Source organism: Nicotiana sylvestris, chromosome 8 (assembly GCF_000393655.2).
Source record: "Nicotiana sylvestris chromosome 8, ASM39365v2, whole genome shotgun sequence".
NCBI classification, from domain to species: domain Eukaryota; kingdom Viridiplantae; phylum Streptophyta; class Magnoliopsida; order Solanales; family Solanaceae; genus Nicotiana; species Nicotiana sylvestris.
The window spans coordinates 182,623,423-182,651,231 of record NC_091064.1 but is presented as its reverse complement, the minus strand read 5'-3'; the positions used below and the strand labels follow the sequence as shown (position 1 = coordinate 182,651,231).

The 27,809-nt window shown below is 37.3% G+C and overlaps 4 protein-coding genes and 2 non-coding genes across 6 annotated transcripts; 5 read left to right on the top strand and 1 right to left on the bottom strand.

Moving 5' to 3' along the window:
- Positions 1-7,477: 7,477 nt before the first annotated feature.
- On the top strand, positions 7,478-8,956 carry LOC138876102 (uncharacterized mitochondrial protein AtMg00860-like). Its single transcript, XM_070154997.1, has 2 exons — positions 7,478-7,736; positions 8,604-8,956. Exons 1-2 carry the CDS (start codon positions 7,478-7,480, stop codon positions 8,954-8,956), a joined length of 612 nt encoding a protein of 203 aa, XP_070011098.1.
- A 4,479-nt stretch (positions 8,957-13,435) lies between these two features.
- LOC138876101 (uncharacterized) lies at positions 13,436-14,338 on the bottom strand. The gene has a single exon (XM_070154996.1). The coding sequence runs from the start codon at positions 14,336-14,338 to the stop codon at positions 13,436-13,438; it is 903 nt and encodes a 300-aa protein (XP_070011097.1).
- Positions 14,339-16,083: 1,745 nt separating this feature from the next.
- On the top strand, positions 16,084-16,155 carry TRNAE-UUC (transfer RNA glutamic acid (anticodon UUC)). Its single transcript has one exon. It is a non-coding gene; the product is annotated as a tRNA-Glu (tRNA).
- A 5,989-nt stretch (positions 16,156-22,144) lies between these two features.
- On the top strand, positions 22,145-24,707 carry LOC104225186 (SPX domain-containing protein 1-like). The gene is made up of 3 exons (XM_009776953.2): positions 22,145-22,720; positions 23,246-23,372; positions 24,050-24,707. Exons 1-3 carry the CDS (start codon positions 22,445-22,447, stop codon positions 24,490-24,492), a joined length of 846 nt encoding a protein of 281 aa, XP_009775255.1. The 5' UTR covers positions 22,145-22,444; the 3' UTR covers positions 24,493-24,707.
- Positions 24,708-25,476: 769 nt separating this feature from the next.
- On the top strand, positions 25,477-25,549 carry TRNAR-CCU (transfer RNA arginine (anticodon CCU)). The gene has a single exon. It is a non-coding gene; the product is annotated as a tRNA-Arg (tRNA).
- Positions 25,550-25,734: 185 nt separating this feature from the next.
- On the top strand, positions 25,735-27,411 carry LOC104225185 (probable carboxylesterase 17). The gene has a single exon (XM_009776952.2). It carries the CDS (start codon positions 25,863-25,865, stop codon positions 26,799-26,801), a length of 939 nt encoding a protein of 312 aa, XP_009775254.1. The 5' UTR covers positions 25,735-25,862; the 3' UTR covers positions 26,802-27,411.
- Positions 27,412-27,809: the final 398 nt, after the last annotated feature.

The following is a 27,809-nucleotide window of genomic DNA, read 5'->3' as shown; positions in this document are numbered from 1 at the left end:
ATGTAAGAAATGACTTGGGAGGCCGAGGAAAATATGAAGTCTAGATATCCCTACATATTTCCTCCTCCAGAGAAGGGTCCGACTGAGACGTCATAATTATAAGGTACGTGTATAAATTCTTGTATTGGTTATTGTCATTGGTCATGTGAGGCCATTGTCGTTATTGATAATTGTGGTCCGGTGTGGCGTTAGATTATTAAGCTTCTACAGGGAGAGTTGGTAGTAATGTTGTTACAAAGTCGACCCTGACAAAGTTATATGGATCACGGGGGGTTGAACATTCAAGGAAGAATGCTTCTAAGGGGGGAAGGATGTTACGTATCGCATTTTCGTACGTTAAAATTTCGTTTTTAGTTAACCGACGTAGACTCGGGGATGAGATCATCTTGACGTTAACGTACTTACGCTATTTATAACAAGCGATAAATAAGTGTTATGAAGAATAAAGGGGTACACGGATTAAAGAAAATCAGTTTCGTTTAAAGTGGCCAATTTGGAATAAAATATGGGTCGAGCAATAATACCCGATAATTATGAACTAGTATCATGCAAGGTACCATATGACCATGGTAGTATATATATAAAGTATATATGAAGTATTTTAAAAATAAACAGAATTTTAAGTAATTTGGGGTAATTTTAAATTCTGAGGGTAATTGATTAATTATCGGGTAATAGGACATTACCCAGTTAACTAATAAGTGGATAAAAATTATAAATTATACCACCCTTCCACGTGGTATAAAGCCACAATGGCAAAAGATGACTTTTGGTCACTTTTGCCAAATAACTATTAGGAATGGTAACCAAATCATGACTTAAAGATAAGTCTTAAATAAAATTTGTAAAGTCTTATCCACAAAGACAAGAACGTGTAAGTTAAAGATAATCTTAAATAAGACTTGTAAAGTCTTATCCATAAGTTTTAAATAAGACTTGAAACCAAGAACGTTTCTTTCTGATTTTAAAATAAAGTCTCGTTTTCCCTTCCATTACAAGTACAACAGTAGATGGGTTAGTAGGAGATTTTGTTCAATTTATTCTAAGAAAACATGAAGGATCGGTAGTTAGCTTCCTTGATTTGGACAAAAGGGAATAATATCCCAAAATCTAGACAAGCAGAAAGAATTTCGTTCCAATTTTATAGAGTCCAAGCGTCAATTTCGTTCAAGTTCACAGAAGCAGAAGCCTCATTCTGTTCAAATAGTTTCAAGAACAGGTAAGTTAAGGCCCTCCCTTCTTTCTTTTGGCATTGTCCAAATTATACTGAAAAAACAAGCAAACACACAGTTTCCATAAATTACTCTATTCATAGAAACAGTAGCGGTGTCTATATTCTTGATTCCCTATGAGAATTATTATTATTATCCTCTGCTCATGGGCCTCAGAATAATACGCAGTTGTAAAAGTTTATCCGAAAGGAATATTGTGATTATTACATATTTTTCATGAATTTCACTTATTGATACATATGCATTGACCCATGACCAGATAGCGTTATATACGCGTATATATGTAAATATATGTATATGGGATATGGAAAAAAGTTACGGTGTTATATACGCACCACCACCTGATCAACTGGTATATGTTGATGATGTTGCCTACAGTGACCGAGACGATATGATGGGATGCCCTCAGTGGCTTGATGATATTATTTACACCCATACCTATGCATGACATGGCATTTATACGCATGTGCATGACGTTATAAATGTTTTAGAATTTACAAAGTTATTCAGATTTAAAGATGTGTTTCTATATTCCATGTTTCATCTATGTCTTTTACGTACTAATTTTTATGCCTTACATATTCAGTACATTTTTCGTACTAATGCCCTATTTCACGGGGCCTGCGTTTCATGCCCACAGGTGAAAGTAGGCAAGCTGACGGTCCCCCTTCTTAGGATCCCTGATCAGCAAGAGTTGGTGTGCTCCACTTGATCCGGAGCAACTTTTGATTTTGGTACGATACGTTTGTGTGTATATATATATATATATATATATATATATATATATACGTTTGTATATATATATATATATGGGTATGATGTGGCTCAGTCCCGTCTTTGTACAGTTATGTTTCTATTAGAGGTCTGTAGACAGTATGTCTAGTTGGGCTGTATGTGGCCTTGTCGGCGTTCAGTTGAATGTATAGCTGTCTATAGCAGCCTTGCCGGCTCACCTACTATATTCTTCCTGTATACGTACATATGCCTTGCAGGCAGGTTTCTTTCATGTATGTTATTTTCGTAATTCAGCAGATGTTATTCAGGCTCATATCTTTGACTCCATACTTGCATGAGGCTAATCCTTGCCTCTCCATTTGCATGAGTCTAATCCTTGCCTCTCCATTCGCATGAGTCTAATCCTTGCCTCCCCATTTGTATGAGTCTAATCCTTGACTCCACGAGGCTAATCTTTGCCTCCCTATTTACATGAGGCTAATCCTCCATACCTGCATGAGTCTAATCCTTGACTCCATGAGGCTAATCCATGCCTCCCCCTACTTGCATGAGGCTAATCCCTGCCTCCCTATTTGCATGAGGCTAATCCCTGCCTCCCTACTTGTATGAGGCTAATCTTTACCTCCCCATTTGCATGAGTCTAATTTTTGACTCCATAAGGCTAATCCTTGCCTCCCCACTTGCATGAGGCTAATCCATGCCTCCATATTTGCATGAGGCTAATCTTTGCTTCCCCATCTGCATGGGACTAAGCATTGTCCCTTTTTGCACAAATATTGCTCTATTTCTAATACTACCCATTTGTTTTTCAATCGGGCTAAGCTCTGCCCTCCATTTCACAAGACTAAGTCTTGTCTTGTCACCATCATATTATTGCATATAATGGGATGAAATATCACCAATCTATCCAAAGACATCATAGTCTAAAGGCATTATCCTCATAGCCGGAAGACACCATGTTATGGCCTGAGGATATCTCAAACTTGCATATCATTATTCAAAGGCGTCATGGTTCGAAGGCACCATATTCATGGCCTGAGAACATCATTTCATGGCCTGCGAATCCCTCACCAAACAGTTCATGGCCCAGGACGTCATGTTCTGAGGACGTCATCTTTTACCGTCTGAAGACAACCTTCAAGGTCTAAAGGGAATTTGCATCATGTTTAATTTTTCGCAAATACACATTTGTAGAATCCTTTATCTGCAGGTAAACAGTAAGTAACTGCTATTATAGCAGGAGCAATCTTACTCCAGTTCCCTCCAATCGTCCCGAGCTTTAACCGCTCACCGTAGTCGTTTCCGCATCGCATGTCCGTTCTTGTAGTAATTTCATCGGCATACTCCGCAAATGAATCCAGAACTACACATGGCTTGATGCTTGTAAAACCAGGGATATGTAGATCACTCGAAGACTGGAGTCCAGCCTCTGTCCTTCAAAACATCCCGCCCGATCAAAATTGACCATCATTTCTTTACCCGAAAACTCTTTCATCCTTCCCGGGTAAAGAGGGGAAGCTGTAGATACCCAATGATATAAATACCTTAAAAATAGCATATATATATGTATACATAAGCATGCACTAGGTTTTTATAATTTTTCCATAATTTTAAAGATTTAAATTGATTTATTTCCTTCCCTTTTACTCATAAAATCCCCAATAATTATCCCTTAGATTATTGTTGTGGTGATTTAGTCATTTAATTTCTATATTTATGCCAAAATATGATTAAAATATTTTTTATACATTTTTATAATTGCATTTTTGTATTTTTAAAGCTAAAATTGCATATAATTGCAATATTAGCCCTGTTAATGTATAATTATATTTACATGCATAAAATTGACATTCTATATTTTTAAAATGGTAAATATATATTTTAAATTATTTTAGTATACAAAATTATTTTCCAAAAATTATCTGTTATTTATTATAAATTATATAAGGGAAGATTGGCTATTTAAAATATAGCCAGATTTGTATTTCAATTTTAGCCCAATTCAAACCCAGCCCCAGCCCAATTTCGTATTAAACTACCCGACCCAAACCCTAACCCACCTACCCGACCTAGAATCAATTGAATCATGGCCGTTGATCTAAGAGATCAACAGCCCGTATTAACCCCTTCCTTTTTTATTCCAAACGACCCCCTAACCCTATCTCACTTTCCAAATTCGTCGCTTCTGTATTCTATCATCTCCTCTCCTCTCTCAGTAACTCGACCTAACCCTAGCCCCTTCAACCGCCGACCTCTCTTTCTCCTGTCTTCTCCGGTGATCTCCCGTCAACTCCTAAGCCTTCAATGGCTCCTCTAATGCTATGTTTGCCTTCTCTAAGGCCTTCAAGGGCTCAGGTCCATGCCGACTTACATCTTGGGTTTGTCATTTGTCTATTCTTGGCTACTTCAGTTTGATTTCGGGCAAAATCATGTTGTACTTGTTACGATCCTAGGAATTCTAGACAGGTTCTTTCATCTCTATTTGGGTTTCTTCTGAAACCCTAATTTCTGCCTATATCTCCCAGATCTGTACGATTTTATAATGATTTGAGTTTGTTTCTTTGATGTTTTACACTATCCTTGGAACTCTTTACAAGAACCATGTGATTTCAAGTGTTTTTGTCTTCTTCTAAAATTAGGGTTTTCGGAACTTCTTCTAAAACTTTATTTAAACTGATTTTTATGTTTAAACTTCTATTTTCTCGCATACTTCGACTAATTCTGTAAGTTTACTACCTCTTCAACTTTCCTATGTTGAAAGCCCTAATTCTTTTAAGGTTTCTTCGTTTGATTTTGTGACTAGCCTGTTCTTGTTTGAGTTTCTGTGACTATCTCGCTTTGAATGTGTTTCTACTGAGTTTCTTATGCCTAACTTATATCACCTTTGTTTGTTTATGTTCATCTTGACTGGTCAATACTCGCCTCTTTGCTTGTTGTGTTTGGTTATTCATATTTCACCTTTTTTATATGCTAAAACTCTCTCTTTAATTGACTCTGAACTCCTTGTTCCTTGGCTTGATTTGAAAACATCCCTTCAGACTTTCGATTTTCTTGTTTTAACTTGTTTTCTTGTTATTCTCCTTAAGTCAGTGATTTTCCTTGATTCCCTGACTTACTATGTGCTGATTTTCGGTTATTTCAATATTCTGCAACTTTATTTTGTTTTATTACCTTATTTTGTTAACCGAGTACTTTACTGATTCTTCATTAGTTGTTTCCTTAATTAAATCCCTATGTACTTATCCCTATTTGTCTATTTTTACCTTATTCTCTACTTGATTTCTTTCCTTAATCATTTCTGCCTATTACCGTTGGTTGATTACCCCTTCATTAAAAGGGTACTTGCATTGATTTGATTCTGATTAGTATTTGGTTCCATAATTACTACGCTGCTATGATTCTTGCCTTATTTTACCTAATTTTTGAACTACTATATATACACACTCTCTCATTAACACAGACACGAACATTTGATTCAAAACTCTCTCTCACACAAAAAACTCTCTTTTGCTCTCTTTTCTCTAGTTACTTGCTATTGTTCTAAGTCAGCTGGCTGCAAGCCAAGGCTAATTATTCTACTCTCTTGCTCCTTACTTTGTGTTCACTACCTTCTTTGCTGGTATGTTCTGACTTCAATACAAGTTCCAAAAACAATATGGTCCTTTTATTACTTCAATTCATCCTGTTTCTAGTCTGCTTTTACTTATGGTTTCGCTGTGAAACCTGTAGTTGATATGTTTACATTATTAGCATGTTATGTACTCCTTCTCCTTAGGATCAATGTGAACATATTACCCCCTCTATGTCTGATCAATTGTTTCTAATTACCTCTGTTTGTTATGTGTTTACCATCATGTGCTCCATGTATCCCCAATTCCTATCACCCATGTGTGTAGGTTTGATCCTTCTGTTTGGTTCTATGTTCTTTAAGTATTGTTGAGTTGGTTTTGGGATCCATGTTTGACTTGTTGTTGTCTAATCATGTAATTCTCTCTTTTCAAAGTTGTTTTACTGCATGACTCCCTCTTTTACTCCACAAATCTATTTCAAGAAGACTTCTTTTAATATTGTTTTCCCACTAAAACTCTTCAAACTGTGTCAAACACTCTCACTCTACTCCTAAGTCACTAGGTTCTGCCCCCTCCAGTATGTGTACTGCCTTGGGATCCTCTTGAGAACCCTCTAAACTCTGGCATACTAAGGTTGGACCTTCCACACTGCACTTATTCAATTTGGTTACCAAGTCTAGGTGTAAGCACTGCCCCGGATCCTTGAGATCCTTAGGGAACTTTGATGCACCTAGACTATGACATTGTCTATGGAATTTGGTCATTTGAAACTATTGGAGGCTTTGGAAATCTGGGCCTATCTGTAGGCTCCCTATAGAATAACTTCATTTTTTCTTATCTACTTATGTAATTCATTCATATGGTCTGTAATAACTTGTAAACGAATATTGAGGCAACTAGTGAAAAGGGTGGGTAGTTACATGTTTGTGGGGTAATACGGGTAGAAACCATGCTTATAGGACTTTGCATTTTGATATGATTGCCTTACCAAGTAGAAACCATGCCTATAGGACTTTACCTTTTCTTATGTTAGAAATCATGCCTATAGGTTTCAAGTGATTCCATAATAGAAATCATGTTTGTAAGTCTTAAAATCAACTTCACAATTAGATGCCATGCATATAGGATATAATCCAGTCCACCTTCTGTGATAACAAGTGTTTACATGTGTTTTTCATTTGTCATCATGCCTACAAAGTTTCTAAAATCAGTATTAAACGACTAGATATCATGCCTATAAGGAACGCCACCAAAAATTCTGCATGTCGATCTAAACTAGTTTAGTTTAAATAAATCAACCCAGTCCACGTTTAGTTCACTTCAAAACTGGTTTAATTAATAGCCTAGTTTCCCTAAAACAAGTTCTTTCAAAAACTACCTCAATTTATCATTAGATAGCATGCCTATAGATATTTAAAGAGTCTGTTTTAAAAACATGCCTTATTTCACTATATAAAATGTGGTCATCAGTATTCCACGTATAGGCAAGTCTATAGGGCGTTTTCAAATCTCGCAACTCTAAAAGTGTTTCTGTGACTTGATATTGTTCTAATTTAACAGGCTTTAAAAATCAGAAGGCAACTGATAGAGTCATTACTTATGAGTTCATAAAATAAACTGCCTGTCTTTTATATATTCACTTAGACATCATGCCTTAGGATACTGTTTTACAAAAGCCCTTATTTGTGCTTGAGTCGTGTTGCTTATGTGTATTGTTTGAGGAGGTAAACCTGAGCATCTAATTGCTCCATTTTATCTTATGTTCTAAAGTCCTAATTGTCCTTGCATGTCGCCTTAGTATTTTCACCTTTAAAACCTTAGGGGTCTATCTAGAACCACATATAGGTAGAGGTCCTAAATCCCTCCAGGACCATTAAGAAGGGACGGGTAACAGGATCGACTCTTGCCTTATGTCAGTTAGTAGGTAAATACAGCATTTCAATGTCTGTTCTACAATGCTTAGCTCGTGCAGGCTATCGTCTTCTCTCCCCTTTGATGTTTACTCAATCTAAACGTTGGGAACGACTGAAAGCGGCTGCTTCTAAACCATATGGTTCACATCGATTACCCTTAGAATTCAGATTGGGTAGGGGAAAGCCTCTCAATCCCTATTTGAAGGCGAAGATGATTGATTCTCTTTTTCGAAGGGAATTAAAACCTAAGGAGATAGGGCTCTTTCCAGACGAGCTGGTGTTTGATGGTGAACGAGCGATAGAAATCGCTGACCAACACTCGCTTTAAATGACCATTAAGGGGATGTGAAGGGTAGATATGGGATATGATGACTACGCGTTAATGTCACGTGTAGCCCCTCATTGAGGAGTATTTACCGGACATTGTGTGGGGTGATCTTATAGGCTAACCAACCTAGGACTTCCCCCTTTTCCCAAAATTACTTATGTTCAAACTTTGTTTTATACAACTTGTTCAAAACATTTGTCTTAAGTTATACAGTATCCCACGTGCTTTACTTGTAATTATTTATTTCAACTATTTATTTGTTAATGGACTAATTCATGAATATAAGTTCGGTCGGGACCCACAGTTGTGGACCAAGAGGGGTTCCTAACACCTTCCCCTCGAGGTCATTTCGAGTCCTTACCCTAATCTCAGGTAATGCAAACCAGTCCAAGAGTTAAACACTCTAGGTGCCCTAATGCACCATAACTCATTAGGTGGCGACTCTTCAAATACCCAATTTCCAAAAGGAAATGAGTTACTACACTCCATGAATGTCGAATCCCGCACCTCTCTCTACAGAGGGAAAAAAGGGGGGCGCGACACCCGCTCCCGAGGATTGCTGACTTATTTGATCAGTTGCAAGGTGCAAAGTTTTTTTCAAAGATAGACTTGAGGTTCAGGTACCATCAGGTAAGGGTTAAGGATGAAGATATTCTGAAGACAACATTCAGGACTAGGTATGGGCACTTTGAGTTTCGGGTTATGTCGTTCGGTCTGACCAATGCCCCAGCAGTATTCATGGATTTGATGAACCATGTGTTCAAGACTTTTTTAGATCTGTTCATAATTGTATTTATTGATGATATATTGGTGTATTCTCGTTCAGAGGATGAGCATACTGGTCATCTACATATTGTGCTCAGAGTTCTACAAGAAGGGAAGTTGTATGCAAAATTTTCTAAATGTGAATTCTGGTTAAACTCTGTAACTTTCCTTGGGCATATCATTTTGGGTGAAGGCATCCGGGTGGATACACAAACGATTGAGGCGGTAAAGACTTGGCCTAGGCCCACAACACTGGTGGAGGTTCGTAAGTTTATTGGTTTGGCAAGTTATTACATGAGATTTGTAGAGGGATTTTCTTCTCTTTCAGCACCTTTGACAAAGTTGACTCAGAAGGGAGCAAAGTTTCAATGGACTGATGTTTGCGAACGGAGTTACCAGGCATTAAAGGACTGATTAACGTTAGCACCGGTTCTAACGTTTCCAGAAGGGACCGATGGTTACGTTATCTATTGTGGCGCTTTAGGCATTGGGTTGGGTTGTGTGCTGATGCAGCATGGTAAGGTTGTGGCTTATGCTTCTAGACAACTAAGAAAGCACAAGAAGAACTACCTGACCCACGATTTAGAGTTAGCTGCAGTTATTCATGCACTAAAGATATAGAGGAACTACTTGTATGACATTCTTGTTGATGTCTATACGGATCATAAGAGCCTCTAGTACATCTTGAAGCAAAAGGAATTGAATTTACGACAAAGGAGATGGTTGGAGCTACTTAAAGACTATGACATTGATATTTTATATCATCCAGGGAAGGCGAACGTAGCAGGCGACGCCCTCAGCCGTAGATCTATGGGTAGCCTGTCATATTTACAACCAGAAAAGAGGGGAATAGCCCATGAGGTTCATCAGCTAACTAGTCTTGGAATTCGGTTACTAGACTCAGGTGACATTGGAATTACTCTTCAGGATACATCAACATCCTCTTTAGTAACTGAAGTAAAGGAACGCCAGTACGAGCATCCTGTGCTAGTTCATTATAGGGATACCACTTTTCAAAAGGAGAAGACACTATCTGAAATTACAAAAGATGGGGTCCTCAAATATCAAGGGCGATTATGTGTGCCTAATATTGTAGAGCTGTGTCGGCAAGTTATGGGAGAAACTCACTATTCTCGTTATTGTATCCATCCAGGAGCAATAAAGATGTACCATGATATCAGGGAAGTATATTGGTGGGGCAGAATGCAAAAGGATATAGCAGAATTTGTTGCTCAGTGTCCTAACTATCAGCAGGTTAAGATTGAGCATCAAAAACCCGGTGGATTATTGTAGGCTATGGAGATTCCGACCTGGAAATGGGAAGTAATCAGTATGGACTTCATTGCAGGCTTACCTCGTACCCAGCGTAAGTTCGATTCGATATGGGTGATTGTTGATAGGCTTACAAAGTCAGCCCATTTTTAGCCCGTTAGAACTACATATTCCTCAAAGAATTATGCAAGGCTTTATATTAAGGAGATAGTACGACTACATGGTGTCCCTGTATCTATTATCTCAGATAGAGGAGCTCAATTTACAACTAACTTCTAGAGGTCCTTCCAAAAAGGATTGGGGACTCAAGTAAGTATTAATACAGCATTTCATCCCCAGACAGACGAATAGGCTGAGCGTACTATTCAGACACTGGAGGATATGTTACGAGCTTGTGTAATAGACTTCAAAGGTAGCTGGGATGATCATATACCGCTTATTGAGTTCGTATATAATAATAGTTACCATTCTAACATTCAGATGGCTCCATACGAAGCTCTTTACGGATGAAAGTGTAGGTCGCCTATAGGGTGGTTCGATGTTGGAGAATCTAGATTACATGGGCTCGACCTGGTTCAGCAAGCCATAGAAAAAGTAAAGCTTATTCAGGATCGGCTATTGACAGCTCAAAGTCATCAGAAGTCATATTCTAACGTGCGGCGATGAGATTTAGAGTTCGGGGTTAATGACTGGGTATTTTTAAAGGTATCACCTATAAAGGGTGTGATGAGGTTTGGCAAGAAATGTAAACTTATTCCACGGTATATTGGGCCTTATAGGATCATTCGGAGAGTGGGCCAAGTAGCTTATGAGTTAGAATTGCCCTCGGAGTTGGAGTCTGTCCATCCGGTTTTTCACGTATCTATGTTACGGAAGTAAATAGGTAATCCTACCCGAGTGGTGCCCACAGATGATGTACAGATTATAGAGGACTTGTCATATGAGGAAATTTTGGTTGCCATTTTAGACCGACAAATCCACAAGTTGCGGAATAAGGAGGTAGCCTCCGTGAAAGTACTTTGGAGAAACAACAATGTAAGAAATGACTTGGGAGGCCGAGGAAAATATGAAGTCTAGATATCCCTACATATTTCCTCCTCCAGAGAAGGGTCCGACTGAGACGTCATAATTATAAGGTACGTGTATAAATTCTTGTATTGGTTATTGTCATTGGTCATGTGAGGCCATTGTCGTTATTGATAATTGTGGTCCGGTGTGGCGTTAGATTATTAAGCTTCTACAGGGAGAGTTGGTAGTAATGTTGTTACAAAGTCGACCCTGACAAAGTTATATGGATCACGAGGGGTTGAACATTCAAGGAAGAATGCTTCTAAGGGGGGAAGGATGTTACGTATCGCATTTTCGTACGTTAAAATTTCGTTTTTAGTTAACCGACGTAGACTCGGGGATGAGATCATCTTGACGTTAACGTACTTACGCTATTTATAACAAGCGATAAATAAGTGTTATGAAGAATAAAGGGGTACACGGATTAAAGAAAATCAGTTTCGTTTAAAGTGGCCAATTTGGAATAAAATATGGGTCGAGCAATAATACCCGATAATTATGAACTAGTATCATGCAAGGTACCATATGACCATGGTAGTATATATATAAAGTATATATGAAGTATTTTAAAAATAAACAGAATTTTAAGTAATTTGGGGTAATTTTAAATTCTGAGGGTAATTGATTAATTATCGGGTAATAGGACATTACCCAGTTAACTAATAAGTGGATAAAAATTATAAATTATACCACCCTTCCACGTGGTATAAAGCCACAATGGCAAAAGATGACTTTTGGTCACTTTTGCCAAATAGCTATTAGGAATGGTAACCAAATCATGACTTAAAGATAAGTCTTAAATAAAATTTGTAAAGTCTTATCCACAAAGACAAGAACGTGTAAGTTAAAGATAATCTTAAATAAGACTTGTAAAGTCTTATCCATAAGTTTTAAATAAGACTTGAAACCAAGAACGTTTCTTTCTGATTTTAAAATAAAGTCTCGTTTTCCCTTCCATTACAAGTACAACAGTAGATGGGTTAGTAGGAGATTTTGTTCAATTTATTCTAAGAAAACATGAAGGATCGGTAGTTAGCTTCCTTGATTTGGACAAAAGGGAATAATATCCCAAAATCTAGACAAGCAGAAAGAATTTCGTTCCAATTTTATAGAGTCCAAGCGTCAATTTCGTTCAAGTTCACAGAAGCAGAAGCCTCATTCTGTTCAAATAGTTTCAAGAACAGGTAAGTTAAGGCCCTCCCTTCTTTCTTTTGGCATTGTCCAAATTATACTGAAAAAACAAGCAAACACACAGTTTCCATAAATTACTCTATTCATAGAAACAGTAGCGGTGTCTATATTCTTGATTCCCTATGAGAATTATTATTATTATCCTCTGCTCATGGGCCTCAGAATAATACGCAGTTGTAAAAGTTTATCCGAAAGGAATATTGTGATTATTACATATTTTTCATGAATTTCACTTATTGATACATATGCATTGACCCATGACCAGATAGCGTTATATACGCGTATATATGTAAATATATGTATATGGGATATGGAAAAAAGTTACGGTGTTATATACGCACCACCACCTGATCAACTGGTATATGTTGATGATGTTGCCTACAGTGACCGAGACGATATGATGGGATGCCCTCAGTGGCTTGATGATATTATTTACACCCATACCTATGCATGACATGGCATTTATACGCATGTGCATGACGTTATAAATGTTTTAGAATTTACAAAGTTATTCAGATTTAAAGATGTGTTTCTATATTCCATGTTTCATCTATGTCTTTTACGTACTAATTTTCATGCCTTACATATTCAGTACATTTTTCGTACTAATGCCCTATTTCACGGGGCCTGCATTTCATGCCCACAGGTGCAAGTAGGCAAGCTGACGGTCCCCCTTCTTAGGATCCCTGATCAGCAAGAGTTGGTGTGCTCCACTTGATCCGGAGCAACTTTTGATTTTGGTACGATACGTTTGTGTATATATATATATATATATATATGGGTATGATGTGGCTCAGTCCCGTCTTTGTACAGTTATGTTTCTATTAGAGGTCTGTTGACAGTATGTCTAGTTGGGCTGTATGTGGCCTTGTCGGCGTTTAGTTGAATGTATAGCTGTCTATAGCAGCCTTGCCGGCTCACCTACTATATTCTGCCTGTATACGTACATATGCCTTGCAGGCAGGTTTCTTTCATGTATGTTATTTTCGTAATTCAGCAGATGTTATTCAGGCTCATATCTTAGACGCATGCTTAGGGGTGTTTGACAGGTAGGACTCAGGCACCCGTCGCAGTCCATCGATTTGGGTCGTGACACATAGTTAATACATCTTTATCATTGATGAGACTGTGGTATGCATTAATTAGCACATTTGCTAATGACATGAGCTTTTTAGGAGAGTAAGATTTCAGATTTCTCTGAACATCCAGAAAGTTTACCTCATCGCCGTCGTCATCTTCATCGTCATCAGATTGAGCCATTAGAGCAAAGATTGAATCATACTCAGTTGTTTCATTTTCCACTGCCATCATTGAACTACCACCATGGTCATTTTCTTCTTCAGATTCACTGGAGGAGTATCCTCATGCAACAAGAGCTTGCTTTACAACATTGTCAGCATCATTCTTCCTCTTGAAGCGTTTGTCAGGAACTTGGTTCCTTTTGGCTACTTTATCAAGGTTGTTATTGTGTTGATCTTGCTTTAAGAAGGGGAAATCCTTGATGAAGTGTTTTGGCTTGCCACATTTATGACAGAGGTCATAATTTCTTGGCTTGCTAGAACTTCCTTTTTTCGTAATGCCTTCATTCCTGCGAACCATCATTTGAAATCTTCTTGTCAAGTAGGCCATGTCCCCGTCTTCACCACTTGAGTCGTTGTTGTCCGTCTTGAGGACCAGGTTCTTTTCCTTCTTGGGCTCTCTTCTTTCATTGTCCTTCTTCTTCTTCATCTCATAAGTTTTCAAGTTTCCAACAAGTTCATCCATGGTCAGTGTCTGCAAGTCCTTAGCCTCTATAATGGCGTTAACTTTGCTTTCCCAAGAACTAGGCAGTATACTAAGGATTTTTCTGACAAGCTTGTTTCTAGGAATACTTTCACCAAGATAGTAAAGCTCATTGATGATGGAGGTGAATCGAGTGTGCATATCTTGGATGGATTCATCATCTTTCATTCTGGAGAGCTCATATTCAGTTGTAAGCATATAAATCTTGAATTGCTTCACCTGAGTTGTTCCCTCGTGAGCTGTTTGAAGAGCCTCCCAGATCTCTTTTGCTGATTGACATGCTGATATCTTGTTAGATTCATCAAGACCAATACCACAAACAAGAATTTTCTTGGCGCGACAGTTCTTTTCTAAGGCCTTTCTATTAACGTCATTGAATTCCTTCCTAGTCTTGGGAATGGCTACAGCTGGGTCGCCAAGGTTCTTTGTAGGGACAAAGGGTCTGTCATATATGACATCCCATAACTCAGAGTCTTCAGCCATGATGAAGTCATGCATTCAAGTTTTCCACCATCCATAATATTAACCGTTGAACCTTATAGGTCTGTAAGTAGACTGGCCTTCTTCGAAGTTTGGAGGAGCAGCCATGAGGATCCTTTCTAGGTGTTAGACTGATAGAAAGAACCTGCTCTGATACCAATTGATAGAATATAAGGGTCCACCAAACTCTATAGAGAACCAGATTCTCTATCAGGTTCAACAGTACACACGCATACTGCAGTAAATAAATGACAGGAGGAATTTTACGTGGAAATTTCCCAGCTCAACGGGATTAAAAACCATGACCTACCCTTGTAGGATTTCAACTTCACTACTGAGCAACTTTTAGATTAAAACCTATGCAACCTAGGAATTAAACTCTTAATCCCTCACTAACTTGTAATACTCTATTACAAGCCACTTTGTAATAACTCTATTATAAAGACTTTACAACATGACTAACCCTAGCCAAGACTCAAACACAGTGGTTTAAGGTTTAAAAAGGGGTTCCTATAGAATGCTTCTAAATAAGCTAGATAGAAATTACAATTGAAGGAATATTACAAAGTCACAACTCAACTAAGGACATACAATAACTCGATGTGGGAACTGGTCCATAGTTGCTTTGTTCTTTGTTCTTGAAGCATTTGAAACTTGCTTGATGGATGTTCACGTCAGTAAGCTTTTGTGAAATCTCTAAGTGTTCAAGTCAATGTTTTTTTATCTTCCTTGATTTTATATATTCATGAGTGACATCACTTACAATGATGTAAGCAAGGTAGGTAAAAAGTCTTCCTTGGAAAGTTGACTGCAACACTATTTCTGCACTATAGTGTGTGCAGGCAGCAACTTTCCAACTAGAGAGTTGACTTCGTACAGTCTCCTCGTGAACTGGTAGGGACCTGTTCCCTCAACTGTTCCTTCCATTCTGAAGAGTTGAATCATAATGCAAGCTGGATCCCAAACTGGAACCGTGTGATCTTAAGGTCTTGCAAATGTGTAACAGGTTCATTATCTGGTTCTTGGATAGTAAGTTTGTTAGATTATCAAAACATAAAGTAAAGTACTTATGACGAAAGTACTTGTAACCTATAAACCGAACATCGAGTCCGTGAATGAAGGCGATACCATTATGTTAATGACATCGGGTGGAGCAGAACCGGCGTCTTGAGGGTTCGTTGCATCGGCCTCTTAAGTTTGGGAGGTATTGACCTCTATTGTCTCCCCTTCGGTTGATGTTCGTTCTTATGGGACCGATGGCTCTCGGGCCACTAAAATTTCATCCTCCTCGGACTCGTCCCTAAGCTAGTGGAAGGAGTTCGAGTCAAGTATTCAGGAGCTGGAGGTTTCTTTTGGCTTGAGGACCAGCCTCCTCCTCGGTTTCTTTTTCCCCGAGCTCGGGGAGCTCGAAGCCCTCCTCCTCTTTTTCTCTCTGGCCTGCCCCGGAGCAAGAGACTAGACGAGCAAGTCCTCATCATCAACCAAAGGCCTAAGCTCGATATCTTTAGGCAAATCTCAGAAAGAAAACAAAGGGAATTTTTGCTTAGTTGTAAGTAAGCGTTGGTAGGAGCGGCGGGATGATGATGAGTATATAAATCAATAAGGGAACCCGTAGGAAGGGGGGACGACCCGCCGAATTCACATCAGAAATCGCCAACATGAAGACAAACGAAATCTTGAATTGCGTATAGAAACAAAACGAACCACTTCTATTCTCGGAGCTGAGGTATATGAAGAATGGCTTTTTGGTCCCTTTCGTCCAGTGGTTAGGACATCGTCTTTTCATGTCGAAGACACGGGTTCGATTCCCGTAAGGGATAGGTACTCATTCCCGGCCGCTTTCAGTTAGTGTTCATTGCTGAGTGATCGCTCGCTATGACAGAGAATTGCGTAGATAGGAGGACGAAACGAACCACTTGTCCTGATCGGAACGATTGAAGAAAGAAAGAGAATGGTGGCTCCTTTCGCCCAGGGGACATCGTCGGAGAACAATGTCGGGGACAGGGTGAGAACCTTCCGTTGGTTACGCCCTTGTTGTGTCGGTTCTTCCATATTTAGATATGGAGATAGATCCATATAGAGATCTATATCTTTCTATCGATAAATAGATCTATTGAGAAATGGATATTGATCTGGTTTCAAGATCTATGAACAAGAGAGATCCCTAAATATCCATTTGAGAAAATAGATGAATAGATAGGGCGTAGAACTTGATAGTAAAAGTGAGGCCTAACACATCCTTATCAAAAAGGAGATCTTACCATGGAACGGTCCTCCCAGCGGCCCTTCGAGAGTTTGTTCCACGAATTCTAGGAGTAGGACATCTGTGAAACGATACCCTCGACCACTCCTTGAGTCGAGGGACAATATTTGGAACTTAGGCAATAGCTGCACCACCACAAACATCAATAAGAAAAAGAAAAGTAAACGTAAAATCAACATTCAAAGGAAAGGTCCACTTTTGTATTCCACTTCTCTTGGAATGTCATGCATTCTACCAGAATCAGGTCTGAAGTCCTCACTAGGACAAAAAGGCCTTGCCAGTCTCTCGGTCTCGGTCCTCATCGATGCTAGAGAACGGGGCTTTACTGGCCCGACGCACAAGCTTTATCAGCGTCCATCAGAATACTCGGGGACTGTACAGTCGAAGTAAGTGATCCACGGTGAACCGACATCCATCAGTTTTTCTTACGAAGAACTGTAGTAGAATCACAATCCTCCACATTGAATGATGGATCTGGCTAAGGCAAACTTTGTACCTCTTGCAGAAATCTATGATGACCGGGTTCATCAGTCCCAATGTGAAGGGATAAGTGTAAACACTCAAGTATCCCTTGACATGGGTGGTAATGGCCTCCTCGGGGTCGAGGACCACTACAGTTTTATTGGCCTAGTTACAATTTATCCGAACCGCAAAGAGGATCTCCTCGGTAATCGAACAGATGTATCTCGAGAAGTCTTCGCACCGACCAGGTACGAAAAAAGTTTTTTCAACCTTAAAATCATTATTTACCGAGCACCCTCCAGGAACGAACATTTTTAAGGGAGGATCGGCACCGGTTCATCAACTGTTACATTCGGGGTGGTCGTCTCGGCCCTAGTGGCTAGCCCCAAAGTTGAGGGATTTTCTTTTTGGGAATGGTTTTGGAAGTCTTTGCCATTTCTTTCGAAGTAAAGGTGGAGGAAAACTGGGAAAGATGAAGAAGGAAAGAAAGTTGAATAATGACTTGTTGGCTTGGGAAGAAGACGTGTGAATTTGTTTTGCAAAAGACCCTGAGTGACGGAGGTAAAAACACTAGAGGAGAGCAGAAATCTTAAAAGCTCGAGGGCAGAAGGTTTGATGTAAAATAAAAATGAACAAATGAGGTGGTATTTATAGGAACTCGGCGACACTTCGCGTTCAGGGGTAGCCGACCAGCGGCTGACAGGCATTTAATGCCATTATGACATGACTGACGAGACGTTTCGCGTTTTTGTCGTTTCTGATATGACGTCTCGAAGAAGGAACCGAGAATCTCATGTCGTTTTTCATCGACTCATTCTCCGAGAAACGAGGGGACTATCTATATATGGATAAAACCGGTCTCGTAGTACTTCTCGATCTCCGACATGATAGGCCAAGCTCGAGATACGGTAACATGGGGGCTTAGACCGAGGTAGAGATCTAACCAATTTGGAGTCCGGACCATAACGCCACCCTCGAGGATATCAGAGTCGTGATTTTGGATCGTTTCTAGTCTTTAATTTTGAGGAATGTTGACAGGAGCCCGAGCACGGCCGACAGAAGACCGTGATAGCCGTGACCGACCGAATATCACGGCGGGGATCTCGGCAAGTACCGAGAAGAAATTGGCAATCAGCTAATTAGGAGATTTTTACCTTTTATAGAATTGTACTTAATGTAGGATTCCCTTACTATATAAATGAGGTCTGATTATTTGTATAATACATTGTAATTACTCGCACTTCGAGGCGATATATTATCATTTTCTCTGCTATTAGCTATCTTTCTTATTCATTAGTGCATATTGTGGTGAGCCCGAATCGAGTTCGATTATTTCACTAAGGTCGGAACTAACTCACTCGCGTGGTTTGAATTATTTTTGTCTTTTTTTATTCGTGTTTACTTCATCAATTGCTTATCCTTAAAACCACTTACAAATTTATTTGTTATCCGATTTTGAGGGTAAACAAAATCCATATACCCGAAAAGCATCAGCAACAACCGATAGACAGTTTCAAATTTGAGACACTTGCCCGGCACCATTTCAATAATATTATCTCGTCCGGTCTCATTAAAAGTTTCTATACAGAACAGATGGGATGAATGGCCGTGGAAAAGAAGAATGAAAGAGGAGAAATGATAGTTTAGTAAAATTATCTCGTTGAGGGTACATAGTGTTGAAGTTATGAAAAAATATAAAGGATATGATAGCAAAATACTTGGTCAAACGTAGATATAGATGTCAAGCCAAAAAGTCAAAGTTAGGGTTGCCCAACTTCTTTTGTTTAAGTATTTTTAAAGTTATTTTAATTATTTTTTAATTTTGTATCAAACACAAAAAAAGCTACTATAAAAAAAGTTAAAAGCTAGGTATACCAAAAGGCAATCCAAACATCCTCATATTATTTAGTAGAATTATGGCAACAAAGAGCAAAAGTTGCTTATTAATTAGAACTACAAGTTATGTACTAGTATATAATAAATGTTCAGGATAGGTAACAGACATTCAAACTCTTCTCGTAAAATTTACTAGCACAAAGTATTTACATCAAACTATATTAACTTATTATAATTAAGTGATTTAATGATATGGAAATATATAATAACTAACCATGATAATAAAGTTAAATATATATATATATATATATATATATATATATATATATACAAACACATATCATGCATTCTATTTATTTGGTATAAGTACTCGCAGGCCGCAGGCAGATAAATTTTACCCAACTCCTACGCACGAATAGAATAGAATAAAGGGCGCATTCGGAAAATTTTAATTAAAGCTAGGCTTGCATTAGAAAGATATCAAAGACTGCAGTTGGAAACATGAAACATGAAGGATTATATTCTATGCATTTTTCTTAACACTTTTTTCATTCTTTTTATACGGCCACATTATGAAATAATTGAAAACTATACTACAAAAAATCAGTTCAAAACAGCTGATATTTTGACGAAAATTAATATACAAGAAAGTATTCCAATTTGAAACATAAAATTATGTTTTTTAGAATGAGATTAATAAGTAATAACTATGCAGTCTATGCTAATCAGATCACTAGGGTTTCTAACAACCATCCCAATTGACCAGTTTGATTAAAATTTAACAACAAAGAGCTAAGACCAGGAGATGATTAAAGAATTTGATCAAACTAATCATATATAAAACATCTATAAATTATTATCATAAGCTTAGCTTTTAACATGCCACTCCAATTAAGTAATCGTTTTATTTTCAAGTGCCTGTTATAAATTAATTAGTTGGCCTAGTTGTCAAAAGCCAAGACATTGTCATCTTCAGTTTGTCACCTTTAGTTCAGAAATGAGATTTTTATTTGCTTCCAATCTTTTAATCAACTTGAGCTTATATATATAATTTTCAGTGTTCACTTATTTGCTGCTTTCTGTTGGTTATAATATTAATGTCGTAAAAATCTACAAAACATCTCACGCTTTCTATTTGCTTTTCCTTTGATTTTTACTTTTCTAATTCGTGATTGAATGTGAAGTAATTAGTTTCTTTGCAGATTGTTGTTGGAAGTAATTTGTCATTAAATCTTGAAGTATTTCATGAGAGATTAAATTTACCACAGATTTAATTGAAATAATAAAATATCTTTGACCAATCAAACTTTTGGGAGTTTGTAGTTTCTAAAAATTGGAGGATAATTGAAAATTACGACATACTTTGTCTTAGAGGAAATTACAATGTCTTCTCTTTGGACTATAATCTCTAGTGTGAAATGTGTTTCTAAATTGTCATATTATACGACATTATGACACTCGTGCACCTCACTTAGTAGCAGTAATATTTTTTATTGCTATTAGTAGTATAGAATTTTTTCTAAATTTTGTGAGATACAGTACTTTGTATATGACAACATTTCTTCCTATTTTTGTGATTAGGGATCGTTTTAACTGGCTAAAACTTAGGTTTAAGAATATCCTCATTGCACTAAGAACATCCTGAATTTGTCCCGCACATTGTCCGATTTAGTCCAAGCAAAATTATTTTATTAAATTTATAATATGAGTTTTAACTCCAACCTTCGGAGAACAAACAACTACAAAATGACGAACTCATAAGGGATGAAAATAGGAAAATGAGAGGGAGGGGTTGTAGGAAAACGATTGAAACTGAAAAAGACTTTCGAATTTTTTCAAAATGCCATTTAACACAAAAACTGAAAGATTATTTACAAAAAATCTCTAAATGGTGTTTGGGTCAAAAACTTTTCGAAAAGATTGAAAAAGTTTTTTTTTCCTAAAAACATTTACAACACTCTTTGAATACACTGTAAAGTCTCTTGAAAAAAAATATCATATTGACGTAACTTAACAGTTAAGGAGAAAGTATCGATATCGACAAAATACAGTATCATGATACTGCTCATGTACCAACAAAATATTAGTATTTTATTTATAACACTGAGAAGAAAGTATCAAGATCAACAAAATACAGATGATACTGCACATGTACTGACGGAATATTAGTACTTTATTTATTTAAGTGCTAGGATAAACGTGGTCAAATATACTATAAGAAATATTATATACTCGATTTTAATTAGCCCTTTTTCTTAGTTCACTTTGTGAAGAGAAGACATACTTCTCATCTATTTCAAATCTCACCCAGTCGACTGAAATCAAACATATCGCTCTAAATGAGTTTGCCTTTATCCTTTTCAACTAATTTTGAATTGATATATAGTTGCTGTTAAGAGGAAAACACAAAAAGAAACTGAAGAAAATTACTGAAAAGATAAAAGGAAATTACTGAAAACATAAGTATTGGCCTCAGAAAGTTTAACTACATCAAAAAGACTTCCTCAAACGGTGAAACCAAAGAGTATTTAACCAACTAAAACCAGCATATCCTATTTGGATATTCCTTTTATGCCAAATCTTTTGGGGGGTTTGGAGGCGGGGGAAAGGAGGGGGGGGGGGTGGTTCATGCTTGGAATATTCGTAGTGTATGCTAAAAGATTGAAAAAGATTTAATTTTTTGGTTTAAACTCTTGGAAAATAATGCAAAGTCTATTTAAAAAAATATCACGATGACGTAACTTAATAGTTAAGGAGAAAATATGAAGACTTAACAAGTAAGGAATAGAATATTTATAAAAGACAGATAGTACTGTTCATGTACGGACTGAATATTTGAGTGCTAAAATAAACGTGCTCAAGTATACTTTTATAATTGAATTTAATTAAATTTTTTTCCCACTCTACTTTGTTTAGAGAAAACATACGCACTTACTTCTAATATAACTCAAACCTCACTAAATCTAAATAAGCCAACGTTTACCTGTTTCAACTACATTTGGAATTTGATATGTGGTTGTTGTTGAGAGGAAAACCCAAAAAGAAAGTAAAGAAAATTACTAAAAATATTTGTATGAATATAAACCATCGTATTAAGGTAAAAATTAAAAAATTATCAGTTATTTTTATTATATATAAAAAAGCAACATTAATTTCGGAACAGAAAACGGCACCACGAGACAACGAAATACGACTTTAAACGGTCAAACCAAAGAGTATTTAAACACCGAAAGCCAGCATATCCTATTCGGATATTCCTCTTTTATGCCAATTCCTCCCTAACCCAGTGGGGGAATTCATGCTTCGAATATTCGTCGTGTGTATGCTAACTTCTCACACCACACACCTCTCACTTTTATATATACCATTCTTTTTCTTTATTATCCTTCTCCATTTCTCACTCCATTTTTTCAATCATATACTTTGCCATAGACCATTTCTTTGAAATTTAATTATATTTATTGGGTTTCCTGAAAAATCAATTCTTGAAATCTTTATCGTATTGGGTGTTTCAGAAAAATCAAATCTTAAATTTTCTGTGAGGGATCATGAAGTTCTGGAAAATCTTGAAGGCCCATATAGAGGAAACATTGCCGGAATGGCAAGACAAGTTCTTGAATTATAAGGATCTGAAGAAAGAGTTGAAGTTGATTTATCCTAAGGATGGTGATAGACCTAATAAAAGACAGAAGGTGGATGGTGATGATAAGGGGGAGGTGGTTACAAAGGAGGTGAATGATTTTGTGAAGCTGTTGGAAGAGGAGATTGAGAAGTTTAACAATTTCTTTATGGAGAAAGAAGAGGACTATATTATTCAGCTTAAGGTATCTTAATTGTTTCCTCTTTCTATTCTTCAGGTTTATTATTCTTATGGTTATCTGATCATTTTTTTATGGGAAGCTTATTTGTTGTGTGTGCCTTTACCATGTTACTTATGGTTAACCTATTTCTATTAGGCAATTAACAATGTAATGATAATCAAGTCCTTTGATTAAGTTTGTAATTGAGTTTGGGAATATAAGTTTAGCAACATGGCATGTTGTGCATAGATAATTGATATTCACCAAATATAGGGTAATAGCTACGAGTTCATTCGAGCCAAGTAGCTTTAGCTCAGATCTTGTATGTGTTAAAAGTTTCATCAAATTAGTACAATAATAGATTTTGAACCCAGTAAATCATGTAGGCTGTGGTAGAATTTAGCTTGAATGCATACTGAATATATGCCTTTGTTGATCTATTTGGTTACATGATTAAGTGTTGGTTTTGCTTTGCTCAGACTTTTGCCCTGTTTGAGTTGATGCAAGAGACTGAAGTTGGTTTTTGCCTTTGCCTTTGAATGATTGCAGGTTCTGAAAGAGAGAGTTGCTGAGATGAAAAAGACAAATGAAGAGCTGATTAGAGTAGGTAGGGACGTCGTGGATCTCCATGGAGAGATGGTTTTGTTAGAGAATTACAGTGCTCTTAACTACACAGGTACCACTCATTGCTATTTCTATTTGTTGGGTCAACAGTGTTAACTAATGTCTAAAGTAGGCTGATTCGGATGGAATTCCATGTTGTAAATGGAACTATTCTTGAACATGTTAACGGTCCACTTTCATTATGAGATTTATATTCTTGCATCTTAAATTGTGAAAGCAATGAAAAAAGAGATTCTGACAGCTTGACGATGCTGGTAGAGTTATGATAATTAGAAGTAGATCAGTTTATGTGAAGGATCTGTCAATTAACGAAAATTCTTAGCTAGCTTAATGTGTGTGAACGTGAGCTATGAGCTGTAGATTGTTGGAGCATGGCCTATAATCTTGAATGAGTTTTTTAAAGAACTAGGGGCATTCTAATCTGTACAGCCAAGACGAGTTCCTATCTAACTGTATCTCAGCTAAGCTCATTTGATTAAATTCTTTTACTATTTATGGACACGAGAAATCTATTGGTTTTCATAAGGCTCATGTCAGGAATTTGTGGCTCAATTTTTTCTGAAGAATTTTTGGCTCCTTAAAACTTTAGATTTCTTCTTCTTTTCTCATTTGTCCTCAACTTCATGCCAATATGATTGGAGTAGTTTTTCCCATTTACTTTTAATGAATTCTTTGTTAATATTTATGTTTATACTTATTATTTCGCTTTGTCAATTTTCCTGTCCACAGGAGTAGTGAAGATCTTAAAGAAATATGACAAACTCAGTGGCGATCTTATTCGTTTGCCTTTCATCCAGAAGGTGCTTGAGGAGCCATTCTTTAAAACTGAGGTTCTAAATAAACTAATAAAGGAGTGTGATACAATTCTTAGTCACCTCTTATACCAAACTGAGCCGCTTAGAGTCCCAGAAGCGGAAGAAGGTATTGCAGGAGGTAGCGGAGGAGGAGAAGGAGGTAGTGGAGAGAGGCCAGTCAAAGTTCCTGAAGAACTTGCAGATATAAAGAACATGGAAAACATGTACTTGAAACTTACATATTCAGCACTTAGAGTCTTGCAGGAGATTCGTAGCGGAAGCTCAACTGTCAGCGCGTTCTCTTTGCCACCAATGCAGACTAACGAGCTCGACAAGATCTGGAAGAATATTCCAGTGGTCGAACAAGTAGCAAAGTAGTGGACACTTATGCCTGTGACATGCTTCTCTACATATATGTCTTTGCTGTTTTTCCTTCTTTTTTCCCAGTTCAGGTGCTTGTACATCTAGAAGCAACGAGTGCAGTTGCCAGGACTACATTACCTTACTGTTGAAATATAGCTTTAGATTTCCATTGTATCTTGTAGAGATGTTGCCTGATAAAATATATATACACTCGTGACTCGTCTATAGCATTTGTAGTCCAGTGCTATTGGCTCAAGGAATTTTCAAGTTAAGCTAATTCTTCTATAGACTTTAAGGTTGTTGATTGTATTGGAGGCAGAATTTGATAGGTTTGAGGGTATTTGGGTAAGATAGACATACCAGTTTACCAAAGCGAGGGTTGTTCAAATGGCAAACACCCTTCACCTCCAACCTTGAGGTTGTGGGTTTGAGTCACAAAAGGGAGCAAAATAGGGAGCTCTTAGGGGAACTATTTGGCATATGTATGTTAACGTTAAAAATGCTTATGCGACAAGTGCTTATATGCAAAATCAGGCCAGAAACCATATGTATTGAATACTGAAAGGCGTTGTAACTGGGAAATGAAAATGCTCCAAATACGGTAACAGTATATACATACATGGCCTAGTGGAGAACTGGAAATTTGCATGTTAGTTATATATAATATGGAAAAATTATCAATTAATATATCTAAAAGACCCCCCAAAAAAAGGCAATTGAGGGCTATAATTATGCTGCAAATTTCAGAATAATTTCTCTTTTTTTTTTGGTTAAAGCAAATAGAGTACTTATTATATATTTAAAAACATTTTTGTAGTTTTGCATTTCTCAATGTCCCCAGATTTATCAGCCTTTTTCCTCCAAATAAATTACGGCATTTGACACAACCAATAGAGGAAGGACATTGCCCCAGAATCTTTAAGGAAAATAATGATTATTCTGTGCTTTCTTGGAAAAAATAAAAGTTGATTTATTTATGAGAAGTAGCTAAGAATAAAAGCGCCTGTAGCTCAGTGGATAGAGCGTCTGTTTCCTAAGCAGAAAGTCGTAGGTTCGATCCCTACCTGGCGCGTTTTCTTTTTTCCACTAGTTGAGCTCACTGGTTCACCAGCTCCATCAGACGTATTTTCTTCCCCCATTCCTCCACCTTCACTTCCTTTTCATGATTTCCTATATAGGCTGCAAAATCATTCTCACTTCAATTTTCAAGCTTCATTGCAATTTGTATGATCTACCAACTGTCCATCTTCTTCTCATTTACCTTTCTTCTAGCATCAAAATCTCCTCTACTTTTTATCCAACCATTAATTCTATATAAATCCCAGAAAAATGCAATACCTTCCAAGCCATATTAGCAAGTGTTATCCAAACACATCTCCAAAAAAATGTCCAAAGTTGCAGAAGCACCTGGTTACATCCAAGTTTTCTCCGATGGTTCAGTTAAACGATTCGCGCCTGAAATTGCCACTGCATCAATTGAACCATGCAATGGATACAAGTCCAAAGATGTGAACATTGACCCTTTAAAGCCAATATCTGGTAGAATATACCTCCCTGATTTTCCTGAATCAGGAGTTATAAACCAGCAGCTTCCTGTTTTAGTCTATTTCCATGGCGGCGGATTTTGCATTGGCTCAACTACATGGCTTGGTTACCATCTGTTTCTTGGAGATTTAAGTGTTGCTTCCAAATCTATCATCCTTTCAGTAGACTACCGTCTTGCACCTGAAAATAAGCTTCCTACAGCTTACGAAGATTGCTATTCTGCATTGGAATGGCTGATCAAGAACTTAGAAAATGAACCATGGCTGAAAAGGGCTGATCTTGATCAGGTTTTTCTTTCCGGGGACAGTGCTGGAGGCAATATAGTCCATCAGGTTGCTATCCGGGCGATTAGAAATGAAGATTTTCGTGGTAGACTTAAAGGGTTGCTGCCAATTCATCCCTATTTTGGGAGTGAAAAGAGGACTGAATTAGAGACGGCTAATGGATCAGCCGGGGAAGTGGAGATGAACGACATGTTTTGGAGGCTTAGTTTGCCACAAGGATCAAACCGTGATTATTTTGGATGTAATTTTGAGAATGCTGAAATGTCTGTGGCTGAGTGGTCTCGGTTTCCAGCAGTGATTGTTTTCGTTGCTGGCTCGGACTTCTTGAAAGAAAGGGGAGTAAAGTATGCTGAATTCTTGAAAAAGAACGGTGTGAAAAGAGTGGAGTTGGTTGAAGCTGAGGGACAGGTTCATGTTTATCATGTGTTTCATCCTGAATCAGAGGCTACTCGTTTGCTTCAGAAGCAAATGAGTGACTTCATACATAGTTTTTAGAATTCCATTTGATCTTCAGAGTCATTTGAAGCAATTTGAAGATAATTTAGTAGTAAGAAGTGAAAATTGAAGATGGATCTAGAAAACAAGAGCATTTTTTTTCCTTTTTGAAAGAAGAATCTATCTATAAGTTATTTCTAGTTTGAGCACAGGTGCACTACAGTCTGCAAATGTCAGATGAAAACACAGTTATTCATTTTTATTCTATTGTATGGTGCTGAGGACATCATAAACTAGTTAGATGCGACAATAAGTTCTGTCTACCTAACAATACAGTTAATTTTCATCGTTTTTCATCTATTTTAAGGGACTCAACCCAACGATACCATCAAGCCAAGGAAACGTAAAATTATAGTTCTTCTGCTCAACTTGTTTGGGATTGACGCGTAGTAGTTGTAGTTGTTGCTGTTGTATCAATACTGGCTTTTCTGGTTAAATTTACTTCCAACTGGTTCGGCGGATTAGCAGACAAATACCAATATGCAGCAATATCTGATCTTTGTTAATTTCCTCATGTCTTCTTTGATATTGCAGTTTAAGAATGTTGAACACCATTTTGACAAACTAGATTAATCAGTAAACTCAAACTTTTATCTTATGAACCACTTCAAGAATAAATAATTTCTCATCTTAGACAATAAGTACTAGATTTGCATTGTTGATTCCCATAACTTAATTCCAAAGCTGCTGCCACAGGCTCTTAAAAGCATCGAATTTGTCCAAGGTGCTGGTGGTGTTGTAAGCGTTAAGCAAATCAATCTTGCGTAGAGATTTATATAGATAGTTTTCCTAGAGAATGATGTAGAAATTTTTATCTAAAAAAAGAGAGAAAAAGAAAAATATTACTGGAATCTTGCAGAAAGTAGGGGCTAGAGTTTAACCGTGAAGCCTGCAACATTGTACTCCCTCGTTTCAATTAGATGATGTAGTTTGACTTGACACGGAATTTAAAGAAAAAAAATACTTTTGTAACTTGTGAACTTATGATAAGTGGATAACAACCTCACA